Source organism: Geotrypetes seraphini, chromosome 5 (genome assembly GCF_902459505.1).
Source record: "Geotrypetes seraphini chromosome 5, aGeoSer1.1, whole genome shotgun sequence".
In the NCBI taxonomy this organism is placed as follows: Eukaryota; Metazoa; Chordata; class Amphibia; order Gymnophiona; family Dermophiidae; genus Geotrypetes; species Geotrypetes seraphini.
In genome coordinates, this window is record NC_047088.1 from 9,900,300 (window position 1) to 9,917,569 (window position 17,270).

The window sequence follows — 17,270 nt, forward strand, 5'->3', positions numbered from 1 at the left end:
GAGCAGGGGTCATTTCACTGGGGGTAACATTTTATTTGAGACGTCCTTGCTACTGCTCAGTTAAATATGTTTTCTTTCAACCTCAACAATTAAGTGCTTTTTTGGCCTTGTCCCGACTGGATGAAGGAAAATCGAGTGCTCAGAAGTTAATTAAGCCGTTCCTACTTCAGCCTTATCTGTAGTTTATCTTGCTATATTGTTTTATTTCCTTTTTTTAATTTGCCTATGTGTAATCATGGAATCGTAGGTAGAGGACTCGTGCGAGTTACTCAAAAAAAAATTTGTTTTGTTTCTTTCTTGTTATAAAACTGTGATTTACACTTTTATGAAGCTGTATTCAGACTAACTCACTTTCTGTACAAGTGTCTTACTTGGTATGTAATAATGAATATTTATAAAAAAAAATACTAAGCTAAAAAAATAAAACCCATATCATATTGCTCACCAAATATATCCACCATAGAACCACATCGAAAAGATACACATAAGCATTTTTGTTTGCGGGACATGGACGATTCTAACATCCAGCTTTGATAAAAACCTAACACAACAATACACTCAAATTTTGCCAAAAATCCTACTATAGCGAAAACACAAAGAGGCAAACCAAGTCACATCAGGGTTTGTTCGGAGGACGCTCAGGAAATAAAACACAACTCACAAACAATATCATGTGATTATAATATGTGTGAAGGGTGCTCTCAGTGTGAACCATCAGCGATAGGAGTCCAGCTCCGACACTTCACTTCTGGGTCAAGGCGGTAAGCCTCCACCCCCACACCATCATCGAGCACCCTAAGTGGGCAGAAATTTAAAGCAACCTGAATCAAAAAACGGTGAGTAAATCAAGAACTCAACACGAAAATGCAATAATGCCTGAGTGACCTTTTCTCCTGGCGTGGTTTTTTTGGCTTGTTCGTTTGTGAGAAGTTTTCCAGATAAGTATTGTTTTCATTGTTCATTTTTCGCATGGTGATTTTTGACTTTGTTGTGTGTTCCGGGGGGTTCGGCTGGCAGGGTTTGTTTGGGGGTCGCTCAGGCATTATTGCATTTTCGTGTTGAGTTCTTGATTTACTCACCGGTTTTTGATTCAGGTTGCTTTAAATTTCTGCACACTTAGGGTGCTCGATGATGGTGTGGGGGTGGAGGCTTACCGCCTTGACCCAGAAGTGAAGTGTCGGAGCTGGACTCCTATCGCTGATGGTTCCCACTGAGAGCACCCTTCACACATATTATAATCACATGATATTGTTTGTGAGTTGTGTTTTATTTCCTGAGCGTCCTCCGAACAAACCCTGATGTGACTTGGTTTGCCTCTTTGATAAAAACCTAAGCAGGACTTTACTATATAAAAAATATTACCGTATATAAAAAAATATTTTTTATATTAAAAAAATCTTACATATAAAAGGTTTTACGCCATCAAACAAAATATACATTGAAAAGGTTCACAGATGGCTAAAACATACCCAAACAATTTGCAATTAGGAAAGCCATACAAAATACTTGTTTAATTTATGGGGATTTATTAATTGCCTTTATGAAGAAATTCACCCAAGATAGTGTAGAAACTAAGGGATCCTTTTATTAAGCTAAACCCATGCTATGCTTCTAGAGCTAACACCAGCTTAATGCTGGCATGCGGCAATTCAACGTGCGCTATTCCGCGCATCTTTGTAAAAGGAGCCCTAAATAAGTGCGCTAAATTTCTCATTGAAATTTAAAGTGATTGCTGAAAAATGGCAAAAATCTCTAAGGGGTTATTTATTTATTTATTTTTTGCGTGCCCCTGTGGGTGTTCCCAGGGGCGGAGTTTCCTGTGTGTAGACACAGTTTATAAAATGTGTGTTTTTGCATGCGTGGACATCTTGTGGGGGGCACGTGTAAGTTTTTATGTGTTTGTGGGGATAGTTTAGAGAGCCTGTTTTTTTTAAAAAAACACAGAGATGCCTTTTATAAAGCAGGCTTAAAACAGAGGCTGTTTTTGAACATTTCACGTAGGCATCAGGTTATGCAATTAGCTGACATATGTGGTATTGCATCCTCTTCCTGCCCACCCATCACTTTCTAATTTCCCACTACCCATAACCACTGGAAACCTGTTGATCTTCCCTTGATATCTAAGGTAATTTTTATTAATTTTAATATGTTTCTATTTCACCAGTCTGAAATGGCAATAGGAGGAATTTTTTTTTTTTTTTCACTCAGAGAATAGTTAAGCTCTGGAACGCGTTGCCAGAGGATGTGGTAAGAGCGGATAGTGTAGCTGGTTTTATGAAAGGTTTGGACATGTTCCTGGAGGAAAAGTCCATAGACTGTTGTTGAGAAAGACATGGGGGAAGCCACTACTTGCTCTGGATCGGAAGCATGGAATGTTGCTACTCTTTGAGGTTCTAGAATCTTGCTATTCTTTGAGATTCTATATGGAATGTTGCTACTCTTTGGGGGTTCTAGAATCTTGTTACTCTTTGGGATTCTAGAATCTTGCTATTCTTTGAGGTTTGGTATGGAATGTTGCTACTCTTTGGGGTTCTAGAATCTTGCTGTTCTTTGAGATTCTATATGAAATGTTGCTACTCTTTGGGGTTCTAGAATCTTGTTACGTTTTGGGATTCTAGAATCTTGCTATTCTTTGAGATTCTGTATGAAATGTTGCTACTCTTTGGGGTTCTAGAATCTTGTTACGTTTTGGGATTCTAGAATCTTGCTATTCTTTGAGATTCTGTATGGAATGTTGCTACTCTTTGGGGTTCTAGAATCTTGCTATTCTTTGAGATTCGGTATGGAATGTTGCTACTCTTTGGGGTTCTAGAATCTTGCTATTCTTTGAGATTCTATCAGTATATACGGGTTACAGACCAGAAGTTACCTAATAATGACGTAAGAAGTTTGTTGGATAGTGAGGTAAATGCTTATATAGGAATCAGAATATGTTTGGAAGGAAAGGTTCTAGGAGTTGACTAATGTGTTATTCAATAGAGGGAGAGCTTGTGCGAAAGGGGAGGATATTAGTTGGTAAGGACGTGTTTTTTGAATAGAAATGTTTTGATTTCTTTTCGAAACACTTTGATGTCTGTTGTGTTGATCATTAGTTTGGTGATGGTGGGGTCAATTTTCGCTGCCTGTGTCGCTAGAAGGCTGTCGTATAGTTTCTTACGTCGGGTTCCATTATGAGGGGGGAAGGTGAATAGGTTTTGAGTTCTTCTTGATCTGGATGAGTGGTAGCGGTATAGGCGGTTGTTTAGGTAACAGGGGGCAGTTCCATGGGTTACTTTAAATAGTAGACAATAGAACTTGAATTGAGTTCTTGCTTTTATCGGAAGCCAGTGAGAGTCTACATAGGCGGGAGTGATGTGGTCAAATTTGCTGAGACAGTAGATGAGTCTGATGGCTGTGTTCTGAACGGTCTGTAGTTGTTTTATCATATTGTTAGGACATGTTAGGTAGAGGCTGTTGCAGTAATCCAAGATATTGAGTGTGAGGGATTGTACAATGATCTTGTAGTGTTCTTTGGTAAAGAACTTTCTTATTTTTCTTAGGTTTCGCATGGTGAAGAATGCCTTCTGTATGACTTTGTGTATCTGTGTCTGCATAGTGCAGCGTCTGTCTAATTGTATTCCTAGAATTTTGAGAGTGCTCCTGAGCCATCTCTTCTCCAAGCCGCTTTAGCCTTTCCTCATAGGGAAGTCACCTCTTCCCTTTTATCATGTTCGTTGCCCTTCTCTGGTTCCGCTATATTTATTTATTTAAAATTATTTATAACCCGCTTATCCACAAATCTAAGCGAGGCACAGATGTGGCGACGTTTCAACGCATCCTCAATGATAACACCTAGGCTAGGCTGGATGGTGACTCCTAATGTGGAACTCCACATCACATGGCTATAGTTCAGGTTCCTCTTTCCCAGTTCCTAGATTGCAGTAAGATGTCCATCACCCTGTCCCAAGACCTGCTAGAATTATTTGTGTAAAGATCATAATTGGACTGACATTCAACGGGAGCTTCTACTTGGATGAGTCCAGCTAACCGAGCTAAATCCAGATATCCAGATGCATTTACCGGGTATAGTGTCACTATGTGAGTTGACCACTGTGCCGCTATCTGTTTAATATCTTTGGTTAGAGCAGGAATGGGTCCTTACGGTTATCTAGGTACCCAAGATATTCAGATAACTAATTGGACAAGTGGGAATGCATAGAAAGAAGACCTAACTTGGCTCTGAATATTGCTGGTAGCTGAATAACTTCAGATATTCAGGTCACACAGATAAGGTATAGCACGGAACGTCCAGGTGGTTTTATTTATTACATGTGCTTGATAGGTCACAAATGTACATGAGACTTATTTATTTGAGAGATTTGGTATACAGTAAAACCTTGGATTACAAGTAACTTGGTTTGCAAGTGTTTTTCAAGACAAGCAAAACATTTTATAAAATTTTAACTTGATACACAAGCAATGTCTTGCAATACACACATCACAACTGAGCCAATGGTTCTTCTTGCTCTGATGCTGCGGGAGTTTAGTGACTGTTCTAAATGAGCAATACAAGTATGTGTGTGGCGTAGTGGTTAAAGCTACAGGCTCAGCACCCTGGGGTTGTGGGTTCAAACCCAGGCTGCTCCTTGTGACCCTGGGCAAGTCACTTAATCCCTCCATTGCCCCAGGTACGTTAGATAGATTGTGAGCCCACCAGGACAGACAGAGAAAAATGCTTCATTACCTGAATAAATTAATGTAAACCATTCTGAGCTCCCATGGGAGAATGGTATAGAAAATTGAATAAATAAATACATTTTGTATTAAAGTTTATGGGTTGTGGAATGAATCGTCCAAGTTTCCATTATTTCCTATGGGGAAATTTGCTTCTTTAAAAAATGTTTTTTAATTAATCTTTATTCATTTTTAAAGCTTATAATAAGTGTAATATATATTACAATCATTTTATACTTTAACATCACTGAATATATAAATTTGCTTTGATATGAGTGCTTTGGATTACAAGCATGCTTCTGGCACGAATTAACATAGAAACATAGAAACCTAGAAATAGACGGCAGATAAGGGCCACGGCCCATCTAGTCTGCCCACCTTAATGTCCCTCCCCTACCTTTGCCCTGTGAAGAGATCCCATGTGCCGATCCCATTTGGCCTTAAAATCAGGCACGCTGCTGGCCTCAATCACCTGTAGTGGAAGACTATTCCAGCGATCAACCACTCTTTCAGTGAAAAAGAATTTCCTGGTGTCACCTCGTAGTTTCCCGCCCCTGATTTTCAACGGATGCCCTCTTGTTGTCGTGGGACCCTTGAAAAAGAAGATATCTTCCTCCGCCTCGATGCGGCCCGTAAGATACTTGAACGTCTCGATCATGTCTCCCCTCTCTCTGCGCTCCTCGAGCGAGTATAGCTGTAATTTGTCAAGCCGTTTTTCATACGGAAGATCCTTGAGTCCCGAGACCATCCGGGTGGCCATTCTTTGCACCGACTCCAGTCTCAGCACATCCTTGCGATAATGCGGCCTCCAGAATTGCACACAGTATTCCAGGTGGGGCCTCACCATGGATCTATACAATGGCATAATGACTTCCGCCTTACGACTGACGAAGCCCCTTCATATGCAGCCCATGATTTGTCTTGCCTTGGACGAAGCCTGCTCCACTTGATTTTTGCTCACAAACCAAGGTTTGACTGTAGTGCTATTTGGGTTCCATCAAGGTGGCTGAATTCAGCGGCCTTGCAACAATAAAATGCTAACTTTACGTTAGTCTCAGTAAATACCCACTAGAACAAGATAGAAAAGGAGGAAGACGCGAGATCAACCTACAGTAAAACGAAAGATGGGGGTGAAACTGGAGACAGACCATGAACAATAATGTATAATAATAAAATGCTAAACGCGCATGCGCACTCTTATCGCGTGCTTCCCTGATCCCTGATCTGTCGGGCTGTGGCGGTAGGAGTGTGCATGTGCGCCAGACAAGCCTCCCTGCTCTCCACCTTGCGCCGCTGCAGAAACAGCCCCACACTCGCGGCTCGGCTTCAGGCTCACTTAATCCCTTGCCGCCCCTCCTTCCCTTCCCGCGATCTGACCGGCTCACTTAGTCCCTTCCCACCCCCCCCCTTCCTTTCCTGCGATCTTACCGGCTCACTTAGTCCCTTCCCGCCCCCCCTTCCCTTCCCACGATCTTACCGGCTCACTTAGTTCCTTCGGGCCTCCTTCCCTTCCCGCGGTCCCGACTCCAAACCTGCATACTCCAGCAGCCTGCAGCACTCTACATGACATCATCAGAGACGTGGCAGAGCAAATCAGGGCAGTAGAAGGTCCCGAAGCAGCGTGTGTAGAGTGCTGCAGACGCTGCTGGAGTCGCAGATTTGTCGGGACCGCAGGAAGGGACTAAGGGATCCGGTCAGACCACGAGGAGGGAAAGGGGGGGTAGGGGAAACGCTGCTGCTGCACTGGGAATTAGTGTGGGGGGAGGGAATGCTGCTGTGGCTGCTGCACAGGGAAGTGGGGGGAGAGAAATGCTGCTGCATAGGAGGCAGGGAGAGAGACAGACAGATAGATAGAAAGAAAGACAGATAGTGGGTGGGAGGAAAGGAGACAGAAAGAAAAGAAGAAAGACACAGTGGCAGCGAGAGACACAGAAAGACAGACAGACAAAGGGGGCCAGGGAGAGAGACAGACAGAAAGACAGCGGGAGGGAGAGAGAGACAGAAATAAAGAAAGACAGACAGACATATATTCTAGCACCCGTTAATGTAACGGGCTAAAATACTACTAATAATAACAGTTTATATACCGCAGGACTGTGATGTTCTATGCGGTTTACAATGATTAAAAAGTTACAGATTGAGTAGTACTGAGTTAAGATTTAGTGGTCAGTTATTGTGTGGAAAGACTGTTCAGAGTAGCTGCCTATGTACTTTAGGATCAAATATGTTTTAGGTGTCTCCTGAATTCCCCATAAGTATTCGTGAGTGTGAGTAATTGTTTCAGGTCTTTACCCCATAATGCTGCCTGATAAGAGAAGAGATGATGATGTCTTTTAAATTTGCATCCTTTAACCGTTGGGGAAACAAAATTCAAGTTTGAGCTTCTCTTAAGTCAATTGGTTGAGAAAGAGAAAAGGTCAGTTGTATATCTGGGGGCTAGGCCTAGGCCGAAAAACACCTTAAAGCCGAAACATCCAAATTTAAACTTCACATGTGCCTCCATCGCTTTTAAATTTATATCCTTTAATCATTGGAGAAACAAAATTCAGCTTGAGCTTCTCTTAAGTCGATTGGTTGAGAAAGAGAAAAGGTCAGTTATATATCTGGGGGCTAGGCCTAGGCCGAAAAACACCTTAAAGCAGAAACATCCAAATTTGAACTTCACACGTGCCTCCATCGGCAGCCATCGGTAGGAAGGGTTTATATGGTCGAACTTCGTCAGACCCAAAATCAGCCTGATCGCCGCATTTTGCACCAGTTGTAATCTTTGCAAGTTCTTCTGGGAAATTGCCAGATAGGCTATATTACAATAGTCAAGTTGGCTCAGTATAAGGGATTGTACCAGAATTCTGAATGATGAAGCATCAAAATATGCTCTAATGGGCCGAAGCTTCCAGAGAGTAAAAAAAAACCCTTTCTAACCAAAGAGTCCACCTGGTCTTTCATGGTTAGGCCCTGGTCTAGTATTACACCCAGTACCTTCATAGTAGATTGGATAGGGTAACTGAGTTTGTTGATGCACAGCGATGTTTTGGTGTCAAGCGCATTTCAAGTTAAAAATTCTGAGAAGGCTCGCCAGAATAACCAGGTTTTCATCTCGAGCCCCCCACCCAAAATGTAAGGTTTTGGATGGGTGATGTTGCAGCAGACAAGCCCCCAATGATATAAGGTGGCGGCTTTACAATCCGCCTGGCCCCGGGTTCAATACCCTCGTAGAAGATTCAGTAGGAAGTAAAATGAATGACAAGGCCAGCCAAGAGTGATTACATAAAGAAGAATATATTGTACTAGTCATTAAGCCCGTTACATAAACAGGTGCTAGAATATATATATGTATGTCTGTCTTTCTGTCTCTCTCCCTCCCACTGTCTCTCTCCCTGTGTCTTTCCTCCAGGTATTTCCCTTCCCCTCCAAGTCCCTGTGCAGCAGTATCAGCATTTTCCCCCACCCCCCTTCCCTACTGTTAGCACGATGTGGCCTGCTCCTTTTGGCCCCTCCCCCTTCCCTCCCGCGGTGTAGCCTGCTCCAAGGGCCCCCCCTTCCCTTATCGTGTTTCCTGCAGGCAGGCCCAGCTTCTCCCTGCACGTACCCTTTTTTGTTTCTGTTTCCCTCCCTCGCGTGGCTGCCTGCCTGGTACCACTGAGTGGCTCGCAGCTGGAGTCTCTTTCGGCGCTTCCATGCCCGGCCCGCGGTCTGGCCTGCTCTGGGCGAGTGTCGCAGGGCTCCTCTTGATCCCCGCCAGCGTCGGAAGCCTTCTCCGACGCTGGTGCGGCTCATGAGAGGAGCCGACACCGTGATCTGGAGAGCAGGGAGTCCAATGCTGGCGGCTGGGAAGCAGTAAGGCTGGGGACTCGCGCATGCGCACTCCTGCGGCCACGGACCTACATCTCACTGATCAGAGATCACGGAAGCACGCAGTTGAGTGCGCATGCGCGGCTAGGGGTTTTATTATTTCAGATAGAAATAGGCTTAAGATTACAGAAAGGCAGCGTTTAGAAAGATACATCAAACATATGCTGGGTTACAAATGTACAGAAAGAGATAGAAATAAGTTTACAAATACAGGGTGGATTCAGAGACTGCTTGTGTGTGTGTGTGAGAGAGAGCGAGGACAGTTTTCCTGCATTAACGTGTGTCTGGATAGGTGAGAGGCTTTCTGAGAAGACAGGGAGAGAGCCAGAGTCCAGAGGAAAGAAAGAAAGAGAGAGAGAGAGAGAGAAATATGGGGGGGGGAGGTCCAGGCTTCAGAGAGAAAAAGTAAGCCAGGGTCCAGGTTCCAGAGAGAGGGGGGAGAAAGGATTTCATAAGTTTGAGACTTGTTCTAAAAGAAGAAGTTTTTGTAAATTGTTTGAAACCATGATAAGGTGTGTGGAGTAGAGAGACTGGAGTTGCTGTTAATTTCCAGTATCAGTCCGACATTGGTTTCTGATTAACCATATCTATGCCAGACCATGCAGCTGGGGCTAGTGTCCATCTTCAGCACCAGACATTATCACGTCTTCAGAGCCTCAGGGCTGTGCCAAGGTCATTTGTTACTTCTAAGCACTGATAATTTAGATGTAATTTAGGCATTCTGAGGCTGATGGTCCATCTGCGCTCACCTGCCCCAATGTCAGACATCGCTGATATGATCTCCCATAGGCCTTTGCTGACATTGGTTTGGCTACCCAAAAATGCTGACAGCTAGCAATGTAAGGCTGAGCTGACACGCCAATACTTGTGGTCCCCTTCTATATGGCATCCACGTCTGCAACTGTTTGGTAAAGAGCCAGATTGCCCCTCGCAGATGCCTCTCTCACCTCCAACATTATATCAGCAAGTCCCCTTGTCCTGCACCGTTTCCAAGCGTTTTATTATTATAGATTATTCCTTTTACATCTCGGCTCTCTTCTTGTCCCTTACTAACCACAGAGATCACTTCATTTCTCAGGTATGAATCAATTAGTAATTCCTTCATTGAGAAAATTGTTTGTTTTCACCTGTTCTTTCCACAAAATGTTTCCTGTTCGTTGGATCCCCAGATACATGACAGCCAGCTTCCTAAGAATGCTTTGCTTTACAGTTTAAGCTCTTTACTGAACAATACCTGGTGTAGTCATTCACCTGTCCTCCATCACCATTAATGGGACAACCTACTCCACACCTCTGATAACTAATGATACTACGGACATTCCAGACTTTATTTCATATGCTGTGAATCCACTGGGGAATGAGACATTTCATAAGCTGCTGAATTTTACAGACAATCAGCGAAATACAATAATACAATAAAAAATACAAATATTTGTAAAACAGAATTTCAATAATAAAACTCACTAAGTAATAGACTTATCAAACAAAGTGGTCTTAATTAATTTCCGATAACATAGCTTGCTGAATGCATTTACCTAACCAAGATTGTTGCTAGGGTCCTATCTAAGAAGGTCTTATATCTACACCCATTAATTTTTGGACAAGCAAATAAGTAGAAGTTTCTAGTCTCTCTTGATGGTCTATGCAACACAAAATGAGGAAAAAGGGAAGCTGGAGACAATCCCGATATCAGCTTAAAGCAGAAAATTTGAATAATACTCTTGCCTCCGAAGGCAGCCAATGAAGTAAACGATAATATGGACTAATATGGTTGTTCTCTTTTTAAACCAAAAATCAATTGAACAGCTGTATTCGGAATAATCCTTAATTATCCTTAATAATGTTAAAGTGCTGGAGAAAGCCAGGGATGACAGAAGGAAAGTTTTAGAGAGAGGGCGTGTTGTGTGTTTTGTCAAGTCGCAAGGAAAAGCCAGGTCTTAATTTGGTTTTTGGCAGACAGCGTGAGTCATCAGTTAGTCCCTCGTGAGTGTTTCCTGGGCCAGGAGTTAGTAGTCATGGAGAATCTCCAAGATATACTTGCTCACAAGGGAGGTGCCAGCCTACTGAGAGAGAAGGAGATTGGAAAGTAGACTAATGCCAGACATCTTTTATCCTTCACTGAAGAATGATGGTCCTGTATATCTATCCTTTTCACAGCAGAAATCCTAATAACACTCAGATACCAAAACACATGCAGTTTCTAGTCTTCAGGGATTTATCCATCAATGAATCGATCAAACTGGAGACCTCTCAGACCTTAACATCACAGAACAAAGATTGTTAACTTCAGAAAAGAAATAAAAACTACATTCTTCAAGAAATTCCTGAAACAGCCCTAACTTCAAACTTACCGTCCTTCCCCCCTCCCTCTTCTCACCACACAGAAACTACATGACCTACTCTTTACCTCTCTAGAAAGGACAAATGTTCTTCCATTGTAACCCTCCGTTTTTTATCTCTTTTGTAATCCGCTTTGGTAATGGCGGAATACAAATCTCTAATGTAATGTAATGCAACCTCAACTTCCAGTCTCTCCAGCCCTCATGGATTGGAAGTTAAGAGCAAAATATTATGTTCTTTTGGTCATTCAAGTATTTCTGGCTTCTCTGAAAGAATGTTCTATACTGTACTGTTGTATATGGAGGAGCTTTTTCACTGTCTGATTTGCATTGACCCCCCCACATGCTTTTTAAGGTCTTCCTCAATGTAGATGTCTAAAGTCTTTTATATAGCTTGCTTGTTCAATATGATTAATTGGTTAAAATTAAGTAGAATGTGAGCCTGCATTGTATTTAGAAAAAAAGGCCTTGAATGAAAATTTCCAGTTGGTGTGAATTTGTGTGTAGTACATAAAAGCAGAAAAATTATGGTCTGTTCATCGATCTTCTTGAAGTCAAATCTAGCTCTTGTCTCCACCATCTCTGCTGGGAGGCCATTCCATACATCCACCAGCCTGTCCGTAGAGTCTCTTTAGTCCTTCATCTCATGACTTCCTATTCCAGAGCTTTGTTTCTATAGAAAGAATTTCCTTTGAGTTTGTCATATCTCCCCTATTCTTTTTTTTCTTCCATCCAAACTGTACATATTTAGATCCCTGGTCTTTCCCCATATGTTTTATGACAAAGACCACTGACCATTGCAGTAGTTGCCCTCTGGACTGACTCCTTTGGAAGGTGCTTCTCCAGAACTACACACAAGGTTCAAGGTTTATTAATATTTGATTTATCGCTGAATCTGTTTACAAAGCGATGTACATAAGTACAAAAAGCATAAAATATAGAGATACAAATTAAACTCAGTAACATCAAATTTAAGACAAGACAAACTTGAAATGGGAGGGAAAGAAGGGCAAAGATTACATCTATTATATATAGAAAAACAAATACGGGAAAAAACATAAGGGAACAGGGGTAGGTAAAAGATTAAAAAACTAAAAAATATTTTAATATTGAGTATTAAAAGCATCTTTAAAAAGGTGAGTTTTCAAAGATTTTTTAAAAGAAAGAAGATCTCTTTCATTTGTAATATGTTGTGGTAGAGAGTTCCACCATTGTGGGCCCATAACAGAAAACATGTCTGCTCTTCTGGTTCCTATTGTTTTAAGGGAAGGTATAGCTAGTAAGTTTTGAGAGGATGATCTGAGTGAACGAACGGGATTATAACTGTGAGGTGAAGAGTGGCCTAGTGGTAGAACTGTAGCCTCAGCACTCTGAGGTTGTGGGATCAATTCTCCTTGTGACCCTGGGCATCCTCCATTGCCTCAAGTACAAAATAAGTTCCTGTAAACATGAATGTGTAATTGCAAAAAGGCAGTATATACTGTAAGTTCCTTTCCCTCTAAACAAGGTCTGTCCAGAGACTTATACATAGGTACCATCACCTCTTTTTTTTTTCCCCTACTGGACACTCCTGCCTTTATCCTTGTTTTTTCTACCTATTTGGGCCTCCTTAAGGTCATCACTGTGTCCTGCTCAACCTTCATGCACAGAAGAACTTCATCTCCTCTTGTTGTAGCCCAAGTTCATGACCCAGCGTTTTATTTTATTATTTTAAACTTTTTTTTTTTTTAATTCATCAATTTTCAAATTAAATTACAAGAATTAACTCTTGTTACAGCAATTCTGCTTGCGATTAACTACAAAAATAAAGAATAAAAATCTTTATACTTTAGAAGACACAATCAATAGCACCTTAGACCTCAATCAGTGGGGGAGGAATTGCGATAAGTGAAGAGTAACTTATTATTCATAAGAAAGACTTAACAGCATTCTTAAGACTCCCTTTTCCTAACTGCTGTTCACCATAACTAGGCTAAACATTTCCTGTGGTCAATTTCTTCAAGTCCAAGAAAGCTCGGAGTTGTTCAGGAGAATAAAACACATACTTTACCCCTAAATATTTAAAAGGCATTTACAGAGGTAGGCTAAAAGAAATGTAGCACCTAAAGAGACAGTTTCAAGTCTCATTTCAAGAAACAATTTCCTACGTTCCTGTGTCGGGATATATGTAAACTTTTCCCCCATAGAACAACATCTGTGAAGAACGAAAATATATACGAAAAATAGCATTTACGTCGTGTTCAAAGGCTAATGAGATTAATAAAGTCATTCTTTCTGATAATTCAGATACTGTTGATTCTAAAAGTTCAGACACATTTAGGCCTCCTTGATTATTCAAATTAACTTGTTCAGAATTTAAGTCCACCCTTGGTCTTCTTTTTAATGGTAGGTAGTAAATCTTATTAACAGGTGGTATAGAATCAGGGGAAAATTTCAAGATTTCAATGAGATATTTTTTAAACATCTCAATCGGGGATAATCCAGGGGTCTTAGGAAAGTTCAAAAGACAAATATTTAACCGCCGATGGAAATTTTCAAGTTGTTCAGTAAACATTTTTATTGAGCCTTTTCCAAATGTAAGCAATATTCAATCGCCAGTCGTCATGTCACTGATCTTCAACCCCCCCCCCCAAGAACAGTATAAGCCTTTATGGGCGCATCCAGTAACTAACCCCACATTTGCAAACCCTTCTCCGTCAGCCCTAGAATGGTAAATCCTCTGAATGGGGCTAATTTGCAAATCCTTTCCTTTTGCCCCTAATGTTTCTTTCTCTGCCTGCCAACATTACTCCTGAATAAATTCTGCCCCACCCCACCCCCTCCCCCTCGTCAGCAGCAAGGAACTAAATCTGTATCTTTCAGCTTAGGTAGATAGCTTTGACCCAGCATGTTTCGGCATTAAATCTTAGCTGCCAAACTCGGAACTCTTCCTCATGGTTCACTAGATACCTCCTAATAGAGAAAGACACGGGGGCAGAATTTGTCCCTATCCTTGCAGTTAACTTTGGGACACTAACCCCGTATCATTCTTTAAGGAGAGAGGGAAGAATCAGAGTATGATTGGGCACAACCACTGATCCTCAAACCTTGCATTGAACGCTGGTGTAGAAAATGCTAGGTTGGAAACAGGCTTGATGGACCATCGTTTTTTCCTAGTATGGCAATTCTTATGTTCTTATGTGAGCCAAGTATAAGATAGTGAAGCAATTGACATCACTGATGAGTTTGGCTCTTAGGCATTAGTAGAATGAGGCATTATGACATCACAATCTCAGCTCTGGAATGTTGCTATTATTTGGGTTTCTGCCAGGTACTTGGGACCTGAGTTGGCCACTGTTGGAAACAGGATACTGGGCTTGATGGACTTTCAGTCTGTCCCAGTACGGCAGCTCTTATGTGAGCCAATTATAGGACAATGAAGCCATTATGACATCACTGATGAGGCTGGTTCTTAGGCATTGCTGGTATGAGGCATTATGGCATCACAATCTCAGCTCTGGAATGTTGCTACTATTTGGGTTTTTGCCAGGTACTTCTAGAGAATGACATGGGGCAGAATTTGTCTCTGTCCCTAAGGTTAACCACAGGAAAACATCTCCGTGTCATTCTTTAAGGAGAGACGGAAGAATCAACATGAGCCCAGCCACTGGCTCTAAAGCTTTGCATTGAAGAATGCTGGTGTAGAAGGACTGATGTTGAGATAGACACAGGATGGTTTCCCATGGTTTTCTGCAGGGACGGTAATGTTATCCACACCATCCAGGGTATCTATCCTGTTGCAGATTTCAGTATCACCTGCAAAGAGCTAACCTTACCCAACAGCCCTTCTCCAGTATCGCCTATGAAAATGTTAAGAAGAACCAGACTAAGAACTGAACCCTGAGGCACACCACTGGTGACACCTACATTTTCAGAACGAATACTATTATCACTACCCTGTTTGTGTAGTGTCCCACTCAGCCAGTTCCTAAGCGAGTCAGTCACTTGAGGGTCCTTATCACATTAGCAACATGTGTTTGTGGTATATTTCCTGTGCATCTGTGAAGGAGGATGCTGTTTGTTCCAGGCTGTGCTGAAATTGGAAAAATAATGATAAATACATTTTTTTTTTCCTCCCTCCTTTCTTTCTTTTTCTCTTGCTCCAGCTGAATCCTTTAAAGAGTTTGCCGGCTTGCTCCAAGAAGTTGAGAGTGAAAGAATCATGATGGTAAAGTGACTCTCTTTGTATTTCTGCTGTTGTGGATTTAAATTTGAGCCCTTTTCTCTTAAGAAGAGAGAGTAGTTATTTGAATTATAAGGTTTGGTGAAAAAAAACCCCAAAGAAAGACATTTTGTTTTGAAGAAAAGTATATAGAAATTTTTTTTTTTATATTTAAGATGTTCCGTCTCATTTTGGTAATTTTTATAAGGTATGTACGCATGTATGTATGTATTGTGAAGGAGAGGATGGTATAATGAAAAGCACTGCCCCTCACTGTTGGTGCAATTCAGCCACCTTACAGCAGATGGTGCCAATCTGCCGAGGCTGAATCAGAGGGGTAGAGCTTAGGCCAGGAGATAATTAAATGCCCTGAGTCACTAATGCCCTGAGGACTAATTAAATTCCAACAAACTGCAGAGATGAATAAACATACATAAAGTAGTATTTATTAACAGACCGCAAAACAACGATAACAAGCTTGACTGTTAATTGTTGACGTGATTGCAGACCATTCTGTCTTTTTGCTCAATACATGCCAAATTATTGACAGTATTTGCCCATACACAAGTCAGACACCGGATTGGCTAGATCTTGTGAATGCTGAGGGAGACGTTTATCTAGGTCTAGTCTGCCAATATTTTCATGTGTATTGCAAACTTTTTCTGTATATAATTGAATCAGGCAACCTGTTTGTTTGTTTTTTTGGTGGGGTTTTATTTTGTATTCTATTGGTTTTAGAAAATTTTTTATCATGATTGTTTTTTCATTAGTTTAACAAATACTACTTTGTTTATTCACCTCTTTGGTTTGTTGGAATTTAATTGGTTCTCTCCCAACTTCCTTCCCTGAGACTTGTATACATTCATAGGGGTTTTTTTCTTTTCTTTTTGCTTTTTCATCTTTTTATAAAGACACATAGGCCTTATTTTTCAAGTTCGTAGGTAAATATGCATAGAAGTGTTGCAAGAGGCAGAGAATAGGCAAAACTGGTGCTTATGAGGATAATTCTGTATCGGGAGGGGGTGGGGGTGTCAATATTCAAAAGAGTTTAACTGGTCACAAGAGGTTCCTGCTTGATTAAACCCTGCTGAGGAGCTTGAGGCGTCTGTGCCAACCAGGGACATCCGTAGAAAGGAGCCTAAGGAAGTCCCTGATTGGCCATTTATTTTGGTCAGTCAGGGACTTCCTTAGGCTGCTTCCTAATGAAGTCCCTGATTGGCTCAGATGCCTCAGGCCCCTCCCAAAGGGAGGGGAGCCTCCAGTGGCAGGAGGGAGTGGGCATCCCTCTTGCCTTTTTCTCTGGGGGAGGGGGGAAGGTCTTTCCAGGCAGGAGGGAGTGAGCATCCCTCCAACCTTTTTCTGCAGGAGGGAGTCTGCCATCTTTTTGGGGTTTGGGAGGCAGTGGCTTGGGGGTGCTAGCGGGGGGTGGGGGAGGCTTTTTAATGGGACAGATGGTATGTGTTTAAGTCACGCAGAACATCTGTTCCATTAAAAAATAAAGCTGAAACCCTGACAGCAGTGACAGGAAGCTGCTTCCCCTGTCACTACTGTTAGGGCTTTGCGCATGTCTCAATCGCCCATTGAGAGATTGAGGCGGTAGGTTTGCCTGCAAACTTGATAATGAACCAGTCGCTGTTGGAAAATCGGCCAACAGCGATTGTCGCTATCTTTAGTGAATCTAGTGGGAAAACGTCTTTTTTGCTCGTTCAGACACAGTTTTACCTTAATTGTTCCTCTGAACTTCAGGGCCAAGCGTGCAGGAAGCCGACACCTCCGTGTGACTTTGGAGCAGGTGTGAATGCCGGAACATGCCCCTCTTTGACCTGCGCTTGTCGTGGGTAAACATAAGAACATAAGAAATGCCTCCACCGAATCAGACCATTGGTCCATCTAGTTCGGTGGCCCGCACACGCGGAGGCCAATCCAGGTGTTCCCTGTTTACGTCCTAGGTGTTCCCTGATGAAGACCCTGTTTTCCCGTATCCCTCAATGTGATTTGCAAGCAGGTGTGCGTCCAACTTGCACTTGAATCCCATAATGGAGATTTCCGTCACCACCTCCTCCGGGAGAGCATTCCAAGCGTCCACCACTCGCTGTGTAAAACAGAACTTTCTGACATTAGTCCTGGGCTTGTCGCCCCTCAATTTTAGTCTATGGGCTCTCGTC

General features: G+C 42.0%; 1 protein-coding gene across 1 annotated transcript in view; it reads left to right on the plus strand.

Annotated features, from left to right (window-relative positions):
* OPHN1 (oligophrenin 1) overlaps positions 1 to 17,270 on the plus strand; it is a 234,600-nt gene that overhangs the window by 89,670 nt on the left and 127,660 nt on the right. The window contains exon 3 of the mRNA XM_033945796.1: positions 15,050 to 15,111. Coding sequence (XP_033801687.1) covers positions 15,050 to 15,111 — 62 coding nt within the window. The remainder of the gene's footprint in view (positions 1 to 15,049; positions 15,112 to 17,270) is intronic.